The sequence below is a fragment of the Polyodon spathula genome, chromosome 17 (genome assembly GCF_017654505.1).
Source record: "Polyodon spathula isolate WHYD16114869_AA chromosome 17, ASM1765450v1, whole genome shotgun sequence".
Taxonomy (NCBI): domain Eukaryota; kingdom Metazoa; phylum Chordata; class Actinopteri; order Acipenseriformes; family Polyodontidae; genus Polyodon; species Polyodon spathula.
This window is the reverse complement of record NC_054550.1, coordinates 5,785,155-5,799,133: the sequence shown is the minus strand read 5'-3', so window position 1 is coordinate 5,799,133 and position 13,979 is coordinate 5,785,155. Positions and strand designations below refer to the sequence as shown.

At 37.8% G+C, this 13,979-nt stretch overlaps 1 protein-coding gene across 1 annotated transcript; it reads left to right on the top strand.

Moving 5' to 3' along the window:
• Positions 1 to 650: 650 nt before the first annotated feature.
• LOC121329966 (RNA polymerase-associated protein CTR9 homolog) lies at positions 651 to 12,736 on the top strand. The gene is made up of 24 exons (XM_041276115.1): positions 651 to 785; positions 1,482 to 1,580; positions 1,957 to 2,196; positions 2,339 to 2,456; positions 2,614 to 2,703; positions 3,129 to 3,385; positions 4,305 to 4,412; positions 4,763 to 4,999; positions 5,535 to 5,624; positions 5,761 to 5,889; positions 7,473 to 7,656; positions 7,871 to 7,959; positions 8,163 to 8,348; positions 8,468 to 8,555; positions 8,670 to 8,818; positions 9,054 to 9,170; positions 9,289 to 9,434; positions 9,536 to 9,607; positions 9,934 to 10,069; positions 10,566 to 10,712; positions 10,992 to 11,143; positions 11,347 to 11,440; positions 11,642 to 11,745; positions 11,882 to 12,736. The coding sequence occupies exons 1-24, from the start codon at positions 741 to 743 to the stop codon at positions 12,288 to 12,290; spliced, it is 3,486 nt and encodes a 1,161-aa protein (XP_041132049.1). The 5' UTR covers positions 651 to 740; the 3' UTR covers positions 12,291 to 12,736.
• Positions 12,737 to 13,979: the final 1,243 nt, after the last annotated feature.

Here is a 13,979-nt window from a genome sequence, read left to right as displayed (position 1 = left end):
ATATTTATAACGACTTTAAGAATTAGGGGATCTTTACTTGCCATTACAATAAAAATACAATGTCAAGGGTAAAAAATGGTCTGTCAGATGCAAAGCATTTAATACAGAATACAATAGCGTACTGTAACACCAAACATAAATAAACAGAATAAAAATATGTACATCTGCCTTCTTAAAACATCAGCTTGAACTTTCAATAATTAGGCATGTATATAAAATAAAAGTGTGTGGGGAAACGTGTCATTTTGCCCTGTGTATTATCCAAAACATAACTGTTCTGGACCACAGTGGTCCGTTTTATGTTCCTCATTTTGAGAAACACATTTTCAAGACTTTTTTTTTTTTTTTTTTTGGCAAATAGGCAAATGGCCAAAATGTTCTACTTATAAATAACCAAACATTCTCAAGAATCGCTGCATCTCCTCCAAAAAAATAGAAACGGTGTATCTGATTTAAATAAATTATGCTTGTTTTTTTTCCTACAGCACTACAGTATACTTAACTACTATCTTCTTCAACATGTATTAACTATATGATTTAAAAGCTTCATACTACATAACTATTGCGCGCTTCAAAGCAAACGCACATGTCTCTCTAACCCGTTCTGTCCTCCCGGATGTGTTTACGTTCCTTATCACGTTCCGGTTGAAAGCGGAAGCAGCCTCACGGTGTCTCTCCTGGGCTGTGGAGGGGAGAGTTACCGAGGCGTAGGTGTTGGGATTGGGAGTCGGGTCGCCAACATGTCTCGGGGCTCCATTGAAATCCCCCTTCGGGATACTGACGAGGTAAGGAGCTCTTCCACGTTAAAACGGCTTTGTTTTGATGGTAATTCTAGAGGTATTCGCGCACGTCACAAGATTGGACTCTAGTTGTTTCACGCAGGCCTCTTTGTTTCCGACAGAAACTGTGCTTGTATTTTGACTCGGGTCTGCAGAGATCTAACTGTGCTGTAATGCCAGGTTCTTCTTGTCTGTGTAGTTTATAACAGTCATTGTGCTTCAAGCTTATTTTAATAGAAAGAAAAAAGACCCCCTGGTTTAGGACACTTGGCTTAGCTTTTGTTGTTGATGTACTTTACCACTAACTAAAAAAAAAACAACCTTAAAGCTACAGTGCCCGCAAACATGTAATCTTCTGTATATATTGTTTTGTGCACTCTGCTTTATATGAAAGAAAACTGATTTTGTTTGCAGTACAGTTTGTTTACATTCGCTGTGGTTACCCGCTTCCCCCCTCCCATTAAACCTGCTTGCCAGCTACACCGTGACTTCAGAATTGAATGACTTCATGCCTTGATTTAATATTTTCAGATTAACGTCAATTGCTTCATATCTCAAAAATGGCGATATTGCCTTGAATTTGGGACTATGCAGTTTGGATCTGTTTAACTATCCACAAGAGTACTGTAGTTTTGTCATTGGTCCGAAATGGCAGACTGAAATTTGCAGGCACATTTTTTCTTATGTTTACTTGTCTTGCAGGTCATTGAGCTTGACTTCGATCAGTTACCCGAAGGAGATGAAGTCATCAGTATCCTCAAGCAGGAACACACCCAGCTGCACATATGGATTGCTCTGGCAGTTAGTATTGACCATGATTTATTAAAACATGTCATTACAGTGTTGATCTATTTTGGGATTCTATGTTGGCATTGATTGATGATGCAGAACAGTTGAGTTTGGCACTGACTTTCCAAGATGATTAGAGATTGGTTTAAACTTGTCCAGCCACTCAAAATAGGTGCACTGACAGGTGGATATCTTTCCAAGCCCCAATTATTTCCCCAGGCCCCTGAGTTATGTCATTGATAACTGTACAGAAATGAGTTTCATTCTGCAAAATTGCTTTCTGTATCATTCGAGTTATATTCTAGCTTAATTATGTGCTGTTTGTTTGTATCATCTTAATGATTTTTTTTATGTTCCCCCCCTTATAAATTAATACAATGCAACTCAGCTGGAATATTACAAACAAGGCAAGACAGAGGACTTTGTCAAATTGCTAGAAGCAGCCAGAATAGATGGGAACTTGGACTATAGAGACCATGAGAAAGATCAGATGACGTGTCTGGACACCCTGGCAGCTTACTATGTACAGCAGGCCAGGAAAGAGAAGAACAAAGATGCCAAGAAAGAGCTCATTACCCAGGCCACTTTGCTGTACACAATGGCAGACAAAATTATCATGTATGACCAGGTAAGAAATATTGTTTTCTGCGTTTTTAAAATTAAAAGAACCTCCAACCTGAAAATCGCCCTCATTGTGGTTCCTGTAGGGTCCATACAAATTATGATTTTAAAAAAGGTCTTGTGAATCTTTTGCTTTGCGGTTTCTTTAGAACCACTTGTTGGGACGAGCCTGTTTCTGTCTGCTGGAAGGAGATAAAATGGACCAGGCAGATGCTCAGTTCCATTTTGTTCTTAACCAGTCAACAAATAACATCCCAGCCCTTCTAGGTTAGTCCCATGTCTAAAACCTCATTTTCTTTAATGGCATTTTAATATTTAATAACATTTTACAGATTTGTTAAAGACATTAAATATTTTGTACAGCTTTGACAAAGCTTTGATAAGATTGATTTACTGTTTGAGACTCTGTTTTTGCGATTTATAGGTAAGGCATGCATCTCTTTCAACAAGAAAGACTACAGAGGTGCTTTGGCGTACTATAAGAAGGCACTACGTACCAATCCCGGTTGCCCAGGTAAAAAAAAAGCTAATTCTTCTTGTGTGTGCAAATCTATGTAGTATGTCTTTTATTACAACAACAATACAGAGTTTTAATATATTAGACAAGGACAATAAACAACTTTAGGTTAATTTAACTACATCCTTTTCTTGTTATGCAGAGGCTTTCTAACGCCCATTAGTCCTGTATCTACTCTTGGGTTTCAAAACTTTTATTAAGTTTGTTATAGAAATTATCAGCAGTCATGCCTCTGTTAAATCTGCTCTGAACTGATTGCATCTGAGTTTGTAGGTTTTCTGTCAGGAGTTATTCATGCAGCTCTAGGGAATACAAAATATTTAACATGATCTCTTAAACATCTGGTTTAATTATGGGCATTTCTGAAACTTGACAGGATCAGTGTAAGTCCCTTATTTTAAATCAAAATTCTTTCTTCCCAGCTGAGGTGCGGTTAGGTATGGCCCACTGCTTTGTGAAGCTCAGCAAACTGGAGAAAGCTCGCCTGGCATTCGGCAGAGCTCTGGAACTCAATTCAAAGTGTGTGGGTGCTTTAGTTGGATTAGCTGTTCTCGAACTAAACAGCAAAGAAGCAGATTCTATCAAAAATGGTGTCCAGCTTCTCTCAAGAGCCTACACCATTGACCCCAGTAATCCCATGGTTTTGAATCATTTGGCTAACCATTTCTTCTTTAAAAAGGTAGGTACCCAATACAGTAGTTTCAGATCACAACACTGTATTTTGCTGGCAGCAGATCAGGACTATAGTGAAACTAGTACTTTAATATTAAAGATGTTTCTGTGAGTCTGTCATGATGCCAAAAATGGAGGACTTCTGACTGTACCCTTTCACCCATGGTCATATTTAATCGCTTAAATTATGCAACTGTTTGTTTCTTAAATATGATGCAAGATACTGTAAAACATTGTTTATAAGCATCATCAAAAAGACTTAAAGCACAGGTCTCTAGTTATTTTTTTTTTTACCCGGAAAAAGCAGAGAAAACTTTTCAATGGCCGATTGAGACCGATAGGAGCCGAATGAAACCGAAAAAATAAAGGGGGGCATATCTCATAGCCCAATGCACTACAGAGATAACACGAACATAACAAAGGTAGCTGCTTCTGCATCCAGCGCTCAAAGAATATCACAGACATTTGCAGAGCTTTTTCAGATGTTATGGTAATAATGACTTGGATCGCATTATTGAGGGGTTTGGTGATAAAACGAGTGATCAGAAAAGGTTGGGGGGAAAAATACAGCGAGCAAGAGGTGGGGCTTGGCTGTAAATAGTGTCCTTTTGCGATTCAATGCCTTTTAAACCAGTTTTACTTTGAAAAAAAATATTTTAAACAGTGTGTGTACAATAAACAGCATGTGTGAAAATAAATTGGACCCGATGCGCCTGACAAGCTCTGATTAAATGGACTGCAAAGAGTTAATTTTGACTAACTTTGTAGAGAAATAATCACTAACTTGCTGTAAATGGCTGCTAATTGTGCTGTACTTTATAAAACAGTGGCATCATTTTTTTCTTAGAAATGAAGAAGCTGCAGATATAAAAAGGTTTGTGGTACATGCCAGCCGTAAACTCATACATTCTCGTGTTATCTTTTAGGATTACAGTAAAGTGCAGCACTTGGCTCTCCATGCCTTTCATAACACAGAGGTGGAAGCTATGCAGGCAGAGAGTTGCTACCAGCTTGCAAGATCTTTCCACGTGCAGGTATGTTTAATATTATGCTTGCTAAAAATAAACTATGTTTTGAGCTGGTATTATTTCAAGGTTTGGTGGAAAATGTACCAATCCAGTGCTCCAGTGTTGTTTTGCTATTTGACCTACACAATTGTAGATGATCCTTGCACAGTAAAATACTAATGGTCTAGTTGTGTATTAATTGGCTTTGTAAATAATCAAGTTGTGACACAAGTTGGGGCCACTGTGGTTCTAAGGATGCCACTCTATTACAGTATTTGGATCAGTAATTTTGCTTTGTTAAACTTTTTATCCTTTCCTTACTTGCATGATTACATTTAGTTTCTAACTGCTTTTTTTTTTTTTTTTTTTTTAAATAGGAAGACTACGATCAGGCTTTTCAGTATTATTACCAGGCAACTCAGTTTGCCTCCTCCACGTTTGTGCTGCCCTTCTTTGGCCTGGGACAGATGTATGTGTATAGACGAGACAAGGAGAATGCAGCGCAGTGCTTTGAAAAGGTTTTGAAAGCTTATCCCAATAACTACGAGACCATGAAGATTCTTGGGTCCCTGTATGCTGCCTCTGAGGACCAGGAAAAGAGAGACATCGCAAAGGTATGCTTGTGCAACTGGTGTCTGTCTCAACACAGTGTTTCATAGCATGATTTATTTTTCTTCCTGCATGTTAGTCTATACTCCATCTAGCCTAGTTCTGTTTTAATTTCTTGCTTGTTTTGCATTAAGAAATGTATTTGCATTAAGAAATGTATAGGGATGATGTCAGTTATATATATATATATATATATATATATATATATATATATACACACACACACACACACACACACACACACACACACACACACACACACAGTAGAACTTTATAATTTACGAACACCAAAGTTACGAACTGACCATTCAGCCGGAAGTATGCAGTCACTCAAACATGCAAGCAATGCAATCAGCAGATATTTTGTACTTAATAACACCCTTTATTCTGAAAGTGCATGTAACTTTGAGTTTTACTGTGTGTGTGTGTGTATGTGTGTGTGTATGTATATATATATATATATATATATATATATATATATATATATATATATATATACACACACACACACTGTATCTAAATGTATTTCTTTTGCTGCAGGGCCATCTGAAGAAAGTATCTGAGCAGTACCCGGATGATGTGGAGGCTTGGATTGAGCTGGCACAAATTCTTGAGCAGACGGATATTCAGGTGACTGCAGTAATTTAATTTTAGAATTGAACCTGTTCTTTTTATAATACCTGACCTGGAAAGCATGCATTTGTAGAAAAGCGCTGCTCATTGTTAAAAGGCAGTAGAACTGACTTGTCTTCCATTTCTCTTACAGGGTGCCCTTTCCGCCTATGGCACAGCCACCCGGATCCTGCAGGAGAAGGTGCAGGCAGACGTACCTCCTGAGATCCTGAACAATCTGGGGGCTCTGCACTTCAGACTTGGAAACTTGGGGGAAGCAAAGGTATGTACTATGTTTGTAGCTATACTTTCAAACACAAGATGGTGCTATTTCCTGCACATTATAAAATATATATACAGTGAAACTCTGATACAAAGTACTGCCTTGGGACCGTAAAAACTGTATGTTATAACCGAGGTATGTAATAACCAGATACATGCACATACCTGCCAAATCAGCACACAAATCAGAACCTAGTACAGCACTAATTAATGTATATATACAATGTATGTAGTATAAAGGTTTATTACAGAAGAAACAATATAAAACAATGTAACATGTAACTAGTACTGTACATTACTATACAATATGTAATATTCTGTATTTTAAATATTTAATGCAGTAATTCTGTGTTGCCTTGGATAGATGGTCAGCTAAATGAACTATAAAAAATAAAAAAAAACATGTAACTAATGTACTGAATAATACTGTACTGTAATTGGTACTAAAACTAATGTACTGAATAATACTGTACTGTAATTGGTATTAAAAAATACAGTACAGTAATAGTACATTATAGAAATTGATAATAAAAATAATGTACAAGTCAATAAATATTACCATACAAACTGTCAGTTCAGGTACAGTACAGCAATCATTGCCTGTATGCTTTCTTTTAGGCTTGGCCACATTAGCGTTTTAGAACCGAGTTATTAGCAAGTTAAAGGGCTTTATTTTGCCTTTTAATTAAATTAAAGAACGTCTTATCCTCCTTTAGATTTTCCCTTTGTGCAAATGCCCATCGAATTTATTTACTGTGGCTTGGGCACTTTTTACCCCCATAAAAATGATTCCCCTTTTGATTACTTAGGCACTTTCTCGTAGTTCCTCTACGTAGTTCTGCTGCTGTGTTCAATGAAAATAAACAACAACATTTACGAGGGGGGAAAAAAAAGAAAGAAGAACGTGTAAACATTACAGTGGTTTCTGGGATACAGTCATCCAGCGAAGTTTTTTTTTTTTTTTTTTTTTTCTTTTCAACAACAGCTGGGTTAAACTAACCCAGTTTCATTACGGCAATTTGGACGCTCTAACACTATTGGGCTAGGGTTCAGGTAAATCTTTTTAGCTTGGTTGTCTATTTTTTTGCTCTAATGTGGGCAGAGACTTAGACGACTGCCTCAGCGACTGCTGCTTTTTAAACTTGAGCTCTTTGACAACATAATTCTGACTGCTTTCGTCCCTTTAAGATTTCTCCAATAACGTACAGTTTGTCCTTAAGTGAAATTGACAATCATTTAGCACTGACCATGATAATACTGCATAAATTACGTAGTAGAGATCAAGGTCAAGTTCATACAGCAAGAAGTAGGCCCACGAGTACGCAATATGCGCAGCACAGACGACGGCGTGCCATCCTGGTGTGTGCGTAATAACGGGAAAGAGTATGTACTAAAAGGAGAATTTAAACAGGATTTAATATGATTTTATTTGGTTCCATGATACTGGTTCTTTATATCAGCGTGTACGTTATATCCCAGGTACGTTGTAAGTTGGTTTGACTGTAGTTCGATACAAGTATAGTTTAGTTGTATTTAGTTGTCAGGTTGTTTTGTTAATGGACTGAATTCTTTGTTTTTTATCAGAAATACTTTTTGGCTTCTCTGGAACGTGCCAAAGCAGAAGGAGAACATGATGAGCATTACTACAATGCAATCTCTGTAACCACTTCCTATAATCTGGCCAGGCTGTATGAAGCCATGAATGAATTCCATGAAGCAGAAAAGCTTTACAAGAATGTCTTGAGGGAGCATCCCAATTATGTGGATTGTAAGTATATCCCACTGATCTGTAAATTTAATTTAGTGGCCTGTTGAGCTCCATTTGAAGAAGTGAATTTACCTGACTTGCTGATTCCTGTATGCGTATAGGGCAAACAGTATTTGACTTGACTTAATCGTAATCAAATGTATTTTTTTACTTATCCTTGGAATGAGGAATTTCAAGAGTCATAAACATCAATTTGTATTTATTTATTTTTCAGGCTATTTACGGCTGGGGGCGATGGCAAGAGACAAGGGGAACTTTTATGAAGCGTCTGACTGGTTCAAAGAGGCTCTACAGATTAACCAGGTATGCTACTATACAGTGTAAATCTCAGAAACACACACATATAAATATTGAGTGACATGTTGACTGTTAGAATAGTCTCTTGTTGGAATGAAATAAGACTTCATATGTGAAATGAATTTGGAATTTTTTTTAATTCTGAGTTGTATTTTCATTAGACTACAGTTAAGTGTATTGAATGCTTACACATTTCTCTCCACCCGTAGGACCATCCAGATGCTTGGTCTCTAATAGGAAATCTTCACTTGGCCAAACAAGAATGGGGTCCAGGCCAGAAGAAGTTTGAGAGGATCCTTAAACAACCTTCCACTCAGAATGACACATACTCCATGTTGGCTCTGGGCAATGTATGGCTTCAGACCCTCCACCAGCCAACCAGAGACAGGGAAAAGGTATAGTGGCTCTGAGATGAAGTTCACATTTGTTTTATGTATTTATCTCTGGAGATCAGATACTGTATATCATGGTCCATGTTTAGTATTTATTTGTCCCCCCCCCCCTTTCTTATTAGGAAAAGCGGCATCAGGATCGTGCTTTGGCCATCTATAAACAAGTGCTGCGAAATGACTCCAAGAACTTGTATGCTGCAAATGGCATAGGTTGGTATACTGTTATCCGCATCTCCTTTGCAATATCCTGAAGGACTTCGCTGAATTGAAATGGTGAAACTTACACTTTTTTTGTATGACCAATCCAACCCCATCTTTTTTTAGGTGCTGTCCTTGCACATAAGGGATATTATCGCGAGGCCCGAGATGTTTTTGCCCAGGTTAGGGAAGCTACAGCAGAGATCAGCGATGTCTGGCTGAACCTGGCACACATCTATGTGGAGCAGAAACAGTACATCAGTGCAGTACAGATGGTAAGTATCTCGCTATTTAGTATGTTTTTGCTGAAGATAAGTTGGCCACGTGTAAAAGTATTTGTGAGACTGATATTTTAGTAAAACATTTTAATAATTAATTATCTGATAATTATCCAAACAAACATTTTCATATAAATGAAGTGTTTTGGGGGTGATTTACAAAAATGTTAATAGATAAATGTTTAGCGATCCCCTTTCTAAATGCAATTCTTTATTGTGTGCTCTTCTAAAGTATGAAAACTGCCTGAAAAAGTTCTACAAACATCAGAACACGGAGGTGCTGCTTTACTTGTCTCGGGCCTTATTCAAATGTGGTAAACTACAGGAGTGCAAGCATACCCTGCTCAAGGTAATTGTCTTTCGGTTATTAGATATCTATTGATGACTTATGTAAAGGGGCTGTTTACTGGGCTCTTACGTAAACAATCAATTTATATTTAAAAACTCTTCTTGAATTTCATTCCCAGGCCCGGCATGTTGCTCCCAATGACACTGTGCTGATGTTTAACGTGGCTTTAGTACTACAGAGACTGGCTACGCTCGTGCTGAAAGACGAGAAGAGTAATCTAAAGGCTGTACTCTGTGCCGTCAAAGAGCTTGAACTAGCCCACAGGTAAACCTGTTGCTTCTGTGCCCTAGAACTGTTTATTAAATGTGCATGCTGATTTTGTGTATTGCTACTTATTCACTGTGCTTTTTTTTCATGGAATGCAGGTACTTTGGTTACCTCAGCAAAGCTGGAGACAAGATGCGATTTGACTTGGTGCTTGCGTCAACTGAAGCCAGGTGGGTATCTCTTTCCTCGTTTTAAAGGAAGAAGCTCAGAATCTTTCAGGAAAGTGGATTATTTAATGGAACTCCTGTTAGATTTAGTTTCAAACTGGGAACAGTTATTTTTCATACTGCAAAATAATTCTACAGTTTAGATGACAATGTTAATTAATTAATTCATAAATAAAAAAATGAAAGATGTGAGCATTATTAGTAGAATTTTGCCCTGGCAACATACATGATACCCTATTTAAATTGCAGTCAGTAAGGGTTCTGTCGTAATATCTCTACGTTGTTGCTATTGTTTCCGTATATGATTTTCTTTTTCCACACTATTTCAGGCAGTGCTCGGATTTGCTCAGCCAGGCGCAGTACCATGTGGCTCGAGCCCGCAAGCAGGATGAAGAGGAGAAGGAGCTTCGTTCTAAACAGGAACAGGAAAGGGAGGTTCTCCGGGCACAGCAGTTCAAACAGATGGTCTGTATCATTCTATACTGTAACTTATTTAGCCTTTTGACAATCTGAGTATTTCAGCTGCTTATTCTGCAATCGATGTAACAGTTTTCATTCCAGAATAGGATTATACGTTTTACTCTTCCATTTCGGAGTGGTGCCATAATTTGCTAAATTGCCACTGGATCAGTCTTGATAGTTATAAGTGTGACTTCTCATATTCTTTATATTGTGATAATTGAATATCCCGGGTCAGCGCAAGAGAGCCCAGGGGAAATATGATAGGCTTTTCAGAGCTGATGATTGATGTGTCATGACGCTGTTTTTTCTAGTTTTCATGTAGGGTCAAATGTATTTTGAAGGTTTCTAAAACTTGTAACCGCCTCATTTTAAGTGTATGTTTTAATATATATATATATATATATATATATATCTATATATATATATAATATATATATATATATATATATATAATACACACATATGTATCAACAGTGTCCTCCTTTTTTTAAACTTCCAGGAAGATAAGCGTAATAAAGAGGTTGAAGAGCAGAAGAAGCTGCTGGAGCAGAGAGCACAGTACGTGGAGAAGACCAGGAACCTCCTGTCATTTGCAAACGGAGGCAAGGAGATCAAAGAGAAGAAGAGAGGAGGTGGAGGCGGCAGGGTGAGTGCACAACAATGCATCTTTGAGCCTTAGAATGACTACTTTAAGAATACATTGCATGTATTGCTGACACTATCTCCATAACAATTATGAGCACTTTGGGTGAGCAAGAGAACCAGATATGTATCGTATTTAACCATTCGTCCAATTAGTTGTTGAAAAGATCTAGTTCAGATTTGTTACATGGTGAATCTAACCCATGTATTTGCAGAAACAGATGTAAGGCCATAAAAGGATGGCATTTACCTGTGTTTTTTTTGTTTGTTTGTTTTTTTGTAGCGTTCCAAGAAAGCTTCTGAATTTGACGAGTTTGTTAATGATGACTCTGATGAGGATTTGCCTTCAAAGAAGAAAAAGAGAAGGAAGGGAGGCAGTGGAAGTGATCAAGAGGAGGCTGATGATGGAGAGAAGAAACCAAGGAAGAGGAGAAGGTATGAGATAGTGCCCTTGAAAATAGCAATTTTAATGCTGGTCAGGCCATGTTCTAACGTATTATAACAGGTAATAACATTTAATGAAACTTGGTGTAAAGCACTGAGACACTTATTAAATTAGAAGGTAAGGTCTTTGCATTGATCTTGTCACTTTAGTATATGTCGGATGCTGCAACACATTTTTCTATGTTGTTTTTAAGACCACAAAAGGAAGAGGATGGAAGTGATGATGAGGAAGGTTCCTCAAGATCTAAGAAACAACGCAAGCCTAGAGAACGCAAGAGGATTGAGAAGGTTTGTTTTGTCTCAAACATCATAAAGCTTGACAAATTTAGAGAATGGCAACAAGTATCATGCATGATATATAACTTTTTTTTTTAATTGAAAATTTTTGATCAGCATAAAGGCTGTTGCAATGTAATATTCCTTTTTTCACTGCAGAAATAATGCTTGTAATTCTGTGCACAGATCATATAAATCTTATTCATTTTATAGCCTGATCGTATGCCGCCTTCATTGAAAGGGAAGATCAAGTCAAAGGCAATAATTTCCTCTTCAGAGTCTTCAGATGAGGATGGACTTAAAATTGCTGAGGACCGGTAAGACCAAGTTTAGACCCTTAGACCCCAAAAACACTTCTTAAAATTGACTCATTAGAGTTATAACTCCTATTGAATAATGTAATAAATGATTTTGATAAAGCAGGTCTTTTTTTTTTTTTTTTCCAATGTCTAGAAATCCAAGAGATAGTGGATCTGAGGATGACGATGATAATGAACAGTCGCACAGGAAGCGCATTGTGTCAGAGAGCGAGTCTGATGAAGAGAGGAAGAGGTCTGACAGTGAGGCAGCAGGAAGCCCTCAAAGGTCTGGTAGCCAGAGATCTGATGATGATTCTGGCAGCGATCAGCCGGTTAGGAAGAGGAAACAGCAGTCAGACTCAGACCAGTCCGATAACGATTCTGTTCGATCCAAAAAAAGCCGCTCTGGGGGTTCGGATGATGAGTCCCGCCCAGCTTCTCCTGCTGCAGATTCAGACAGGGGCTCTGATAATGAAGCCTCAGCACGGGCGTCCGGAAACGAATCCGAGCCAGAGAGGTCCAATAACGAGGCTTCAGATCGCGGCTCTGATGACAGTGACTGAAAATGTGAAGATGCAAAAAGTTGTACTAAGCTGAGACATGGAGTTTCCTAATTTGGTTTATGGATAATTGTAAACATAGCTGAAAAGGGCATTTCATGTGTTTTCTTTGACTGTAGATGTGCAGCAGCAGCACATAATTCTGGATTTGGTGGGGGGGTTATGGTAATTCTTTAAGTTACATGTTTTAGAATCCTGTGATGCTGTAACAACTTTTTTTTTTGGGGGGGTGGGGGGTTCATATTCTGCATAAAGATAAATAAATAGAAGCAGTATTTTGTAAGAATGTTTAACATCAGGCTTTTTTTTTTTTTTTAATAAAATGTCATTACAGTTTTAGGATTATCAGCATAGTTACAAGAAGCCTCAACTGTAAAGCCCATAATGTGTCTTGCATATTTAGAAGTAAAACCAACATCTGTAGATAATAAAATGTCATCATCAATTAACATATTGGTGTTTATGGGTTTTATAATGTCTGTGAATAGCAGTGTGGGATTTCTCTAACAGCCAACTTATGAGTCTTATGTGTCACTGGTTAGGTGTTGTTTTAAGCTTTTCTAATATGTCGCTAAGCATATACAGAGTAGCCAACTTCATTTCAAGTTTTTTAAGTCAGTTGGTGTCCTATTTTTAGTACAGAGAGGAATCATTGTTTGAAGTTCAATTACAAATAGATTATAAAGATGCATTAACACCCTGAAGTGTTGATTGGGTTGAAATAATCCACAATGGATTTGTTATTGACCCGTGGGAGGAACCTTAGTACTGAAGCTTCAATACAAAGGAGCAGTGCCCAATATCACAACAGACAAAGATTCATGACAGGGCAGACTATTGGCCAACATTCCTACACCATGAGCCATTCATGGACTATGTTTAAAATGGAAGAGTAGTTGAAATGCTATATGAAAAACAGGTGTGCATTTTAGCTGTGTATGTAGGTCAACACATAGAATTGTGCTGTGTGACTGTTGTCAGTCTATTATACCACCCTTGATTATTTGTAGACGGGGAGTTTCAACAGCATTATAATTTCATAAATACCAGCCTTTCTTCTGTTACTTTTAAACGGCATGACTGATCATGTTAAGAGTAGCTTTTCCTGTGTTTTTATGACAGCAGGAAGAGTGAACATGAGTTGAAGGTGACAAACACATTATTTTTTTTTTTTTTTTTTTTTTTAAAGATGATACATTTACATATATAAATACAGATCTAGGAGTCCTGCTTGTTTAGTGTTCTATGACATTAAAATTAGTTGAATGTAATACAAAACAAATACGAGACTCGAAATTCTTTTACATGCAGAGAAAGCGATTGGCAGCTGTAAAATGACAAGTGAAAATTCAGCCACCCAGGGCTGTTTAATGAATTAGCTGAGTAAACATATTTGACACCCATAAAAGGAGGTATAGCATTTTGAGCCAACCTCCGGTTATGCATGCATTTTGAAATAATAACCCGTTTCTTTGGTTATTCATTAATTCATTGAGCTGTGCATGGCTGGAATCGTGAGCTGAAGCTTCTGCCAGTCTGCCTCTGTCCTCTTCAGTCAGCTGGCCACCCCATGTGCCTGGGTGACTGAAACTGACATCTGCAGCCCTTGTCTACCCTGCTCCAGTTTCCCTTAACAACATGTGACCTGCCTGCAGTCAACACAGGAGTCATTCCCACACAGCACAGAGCAAC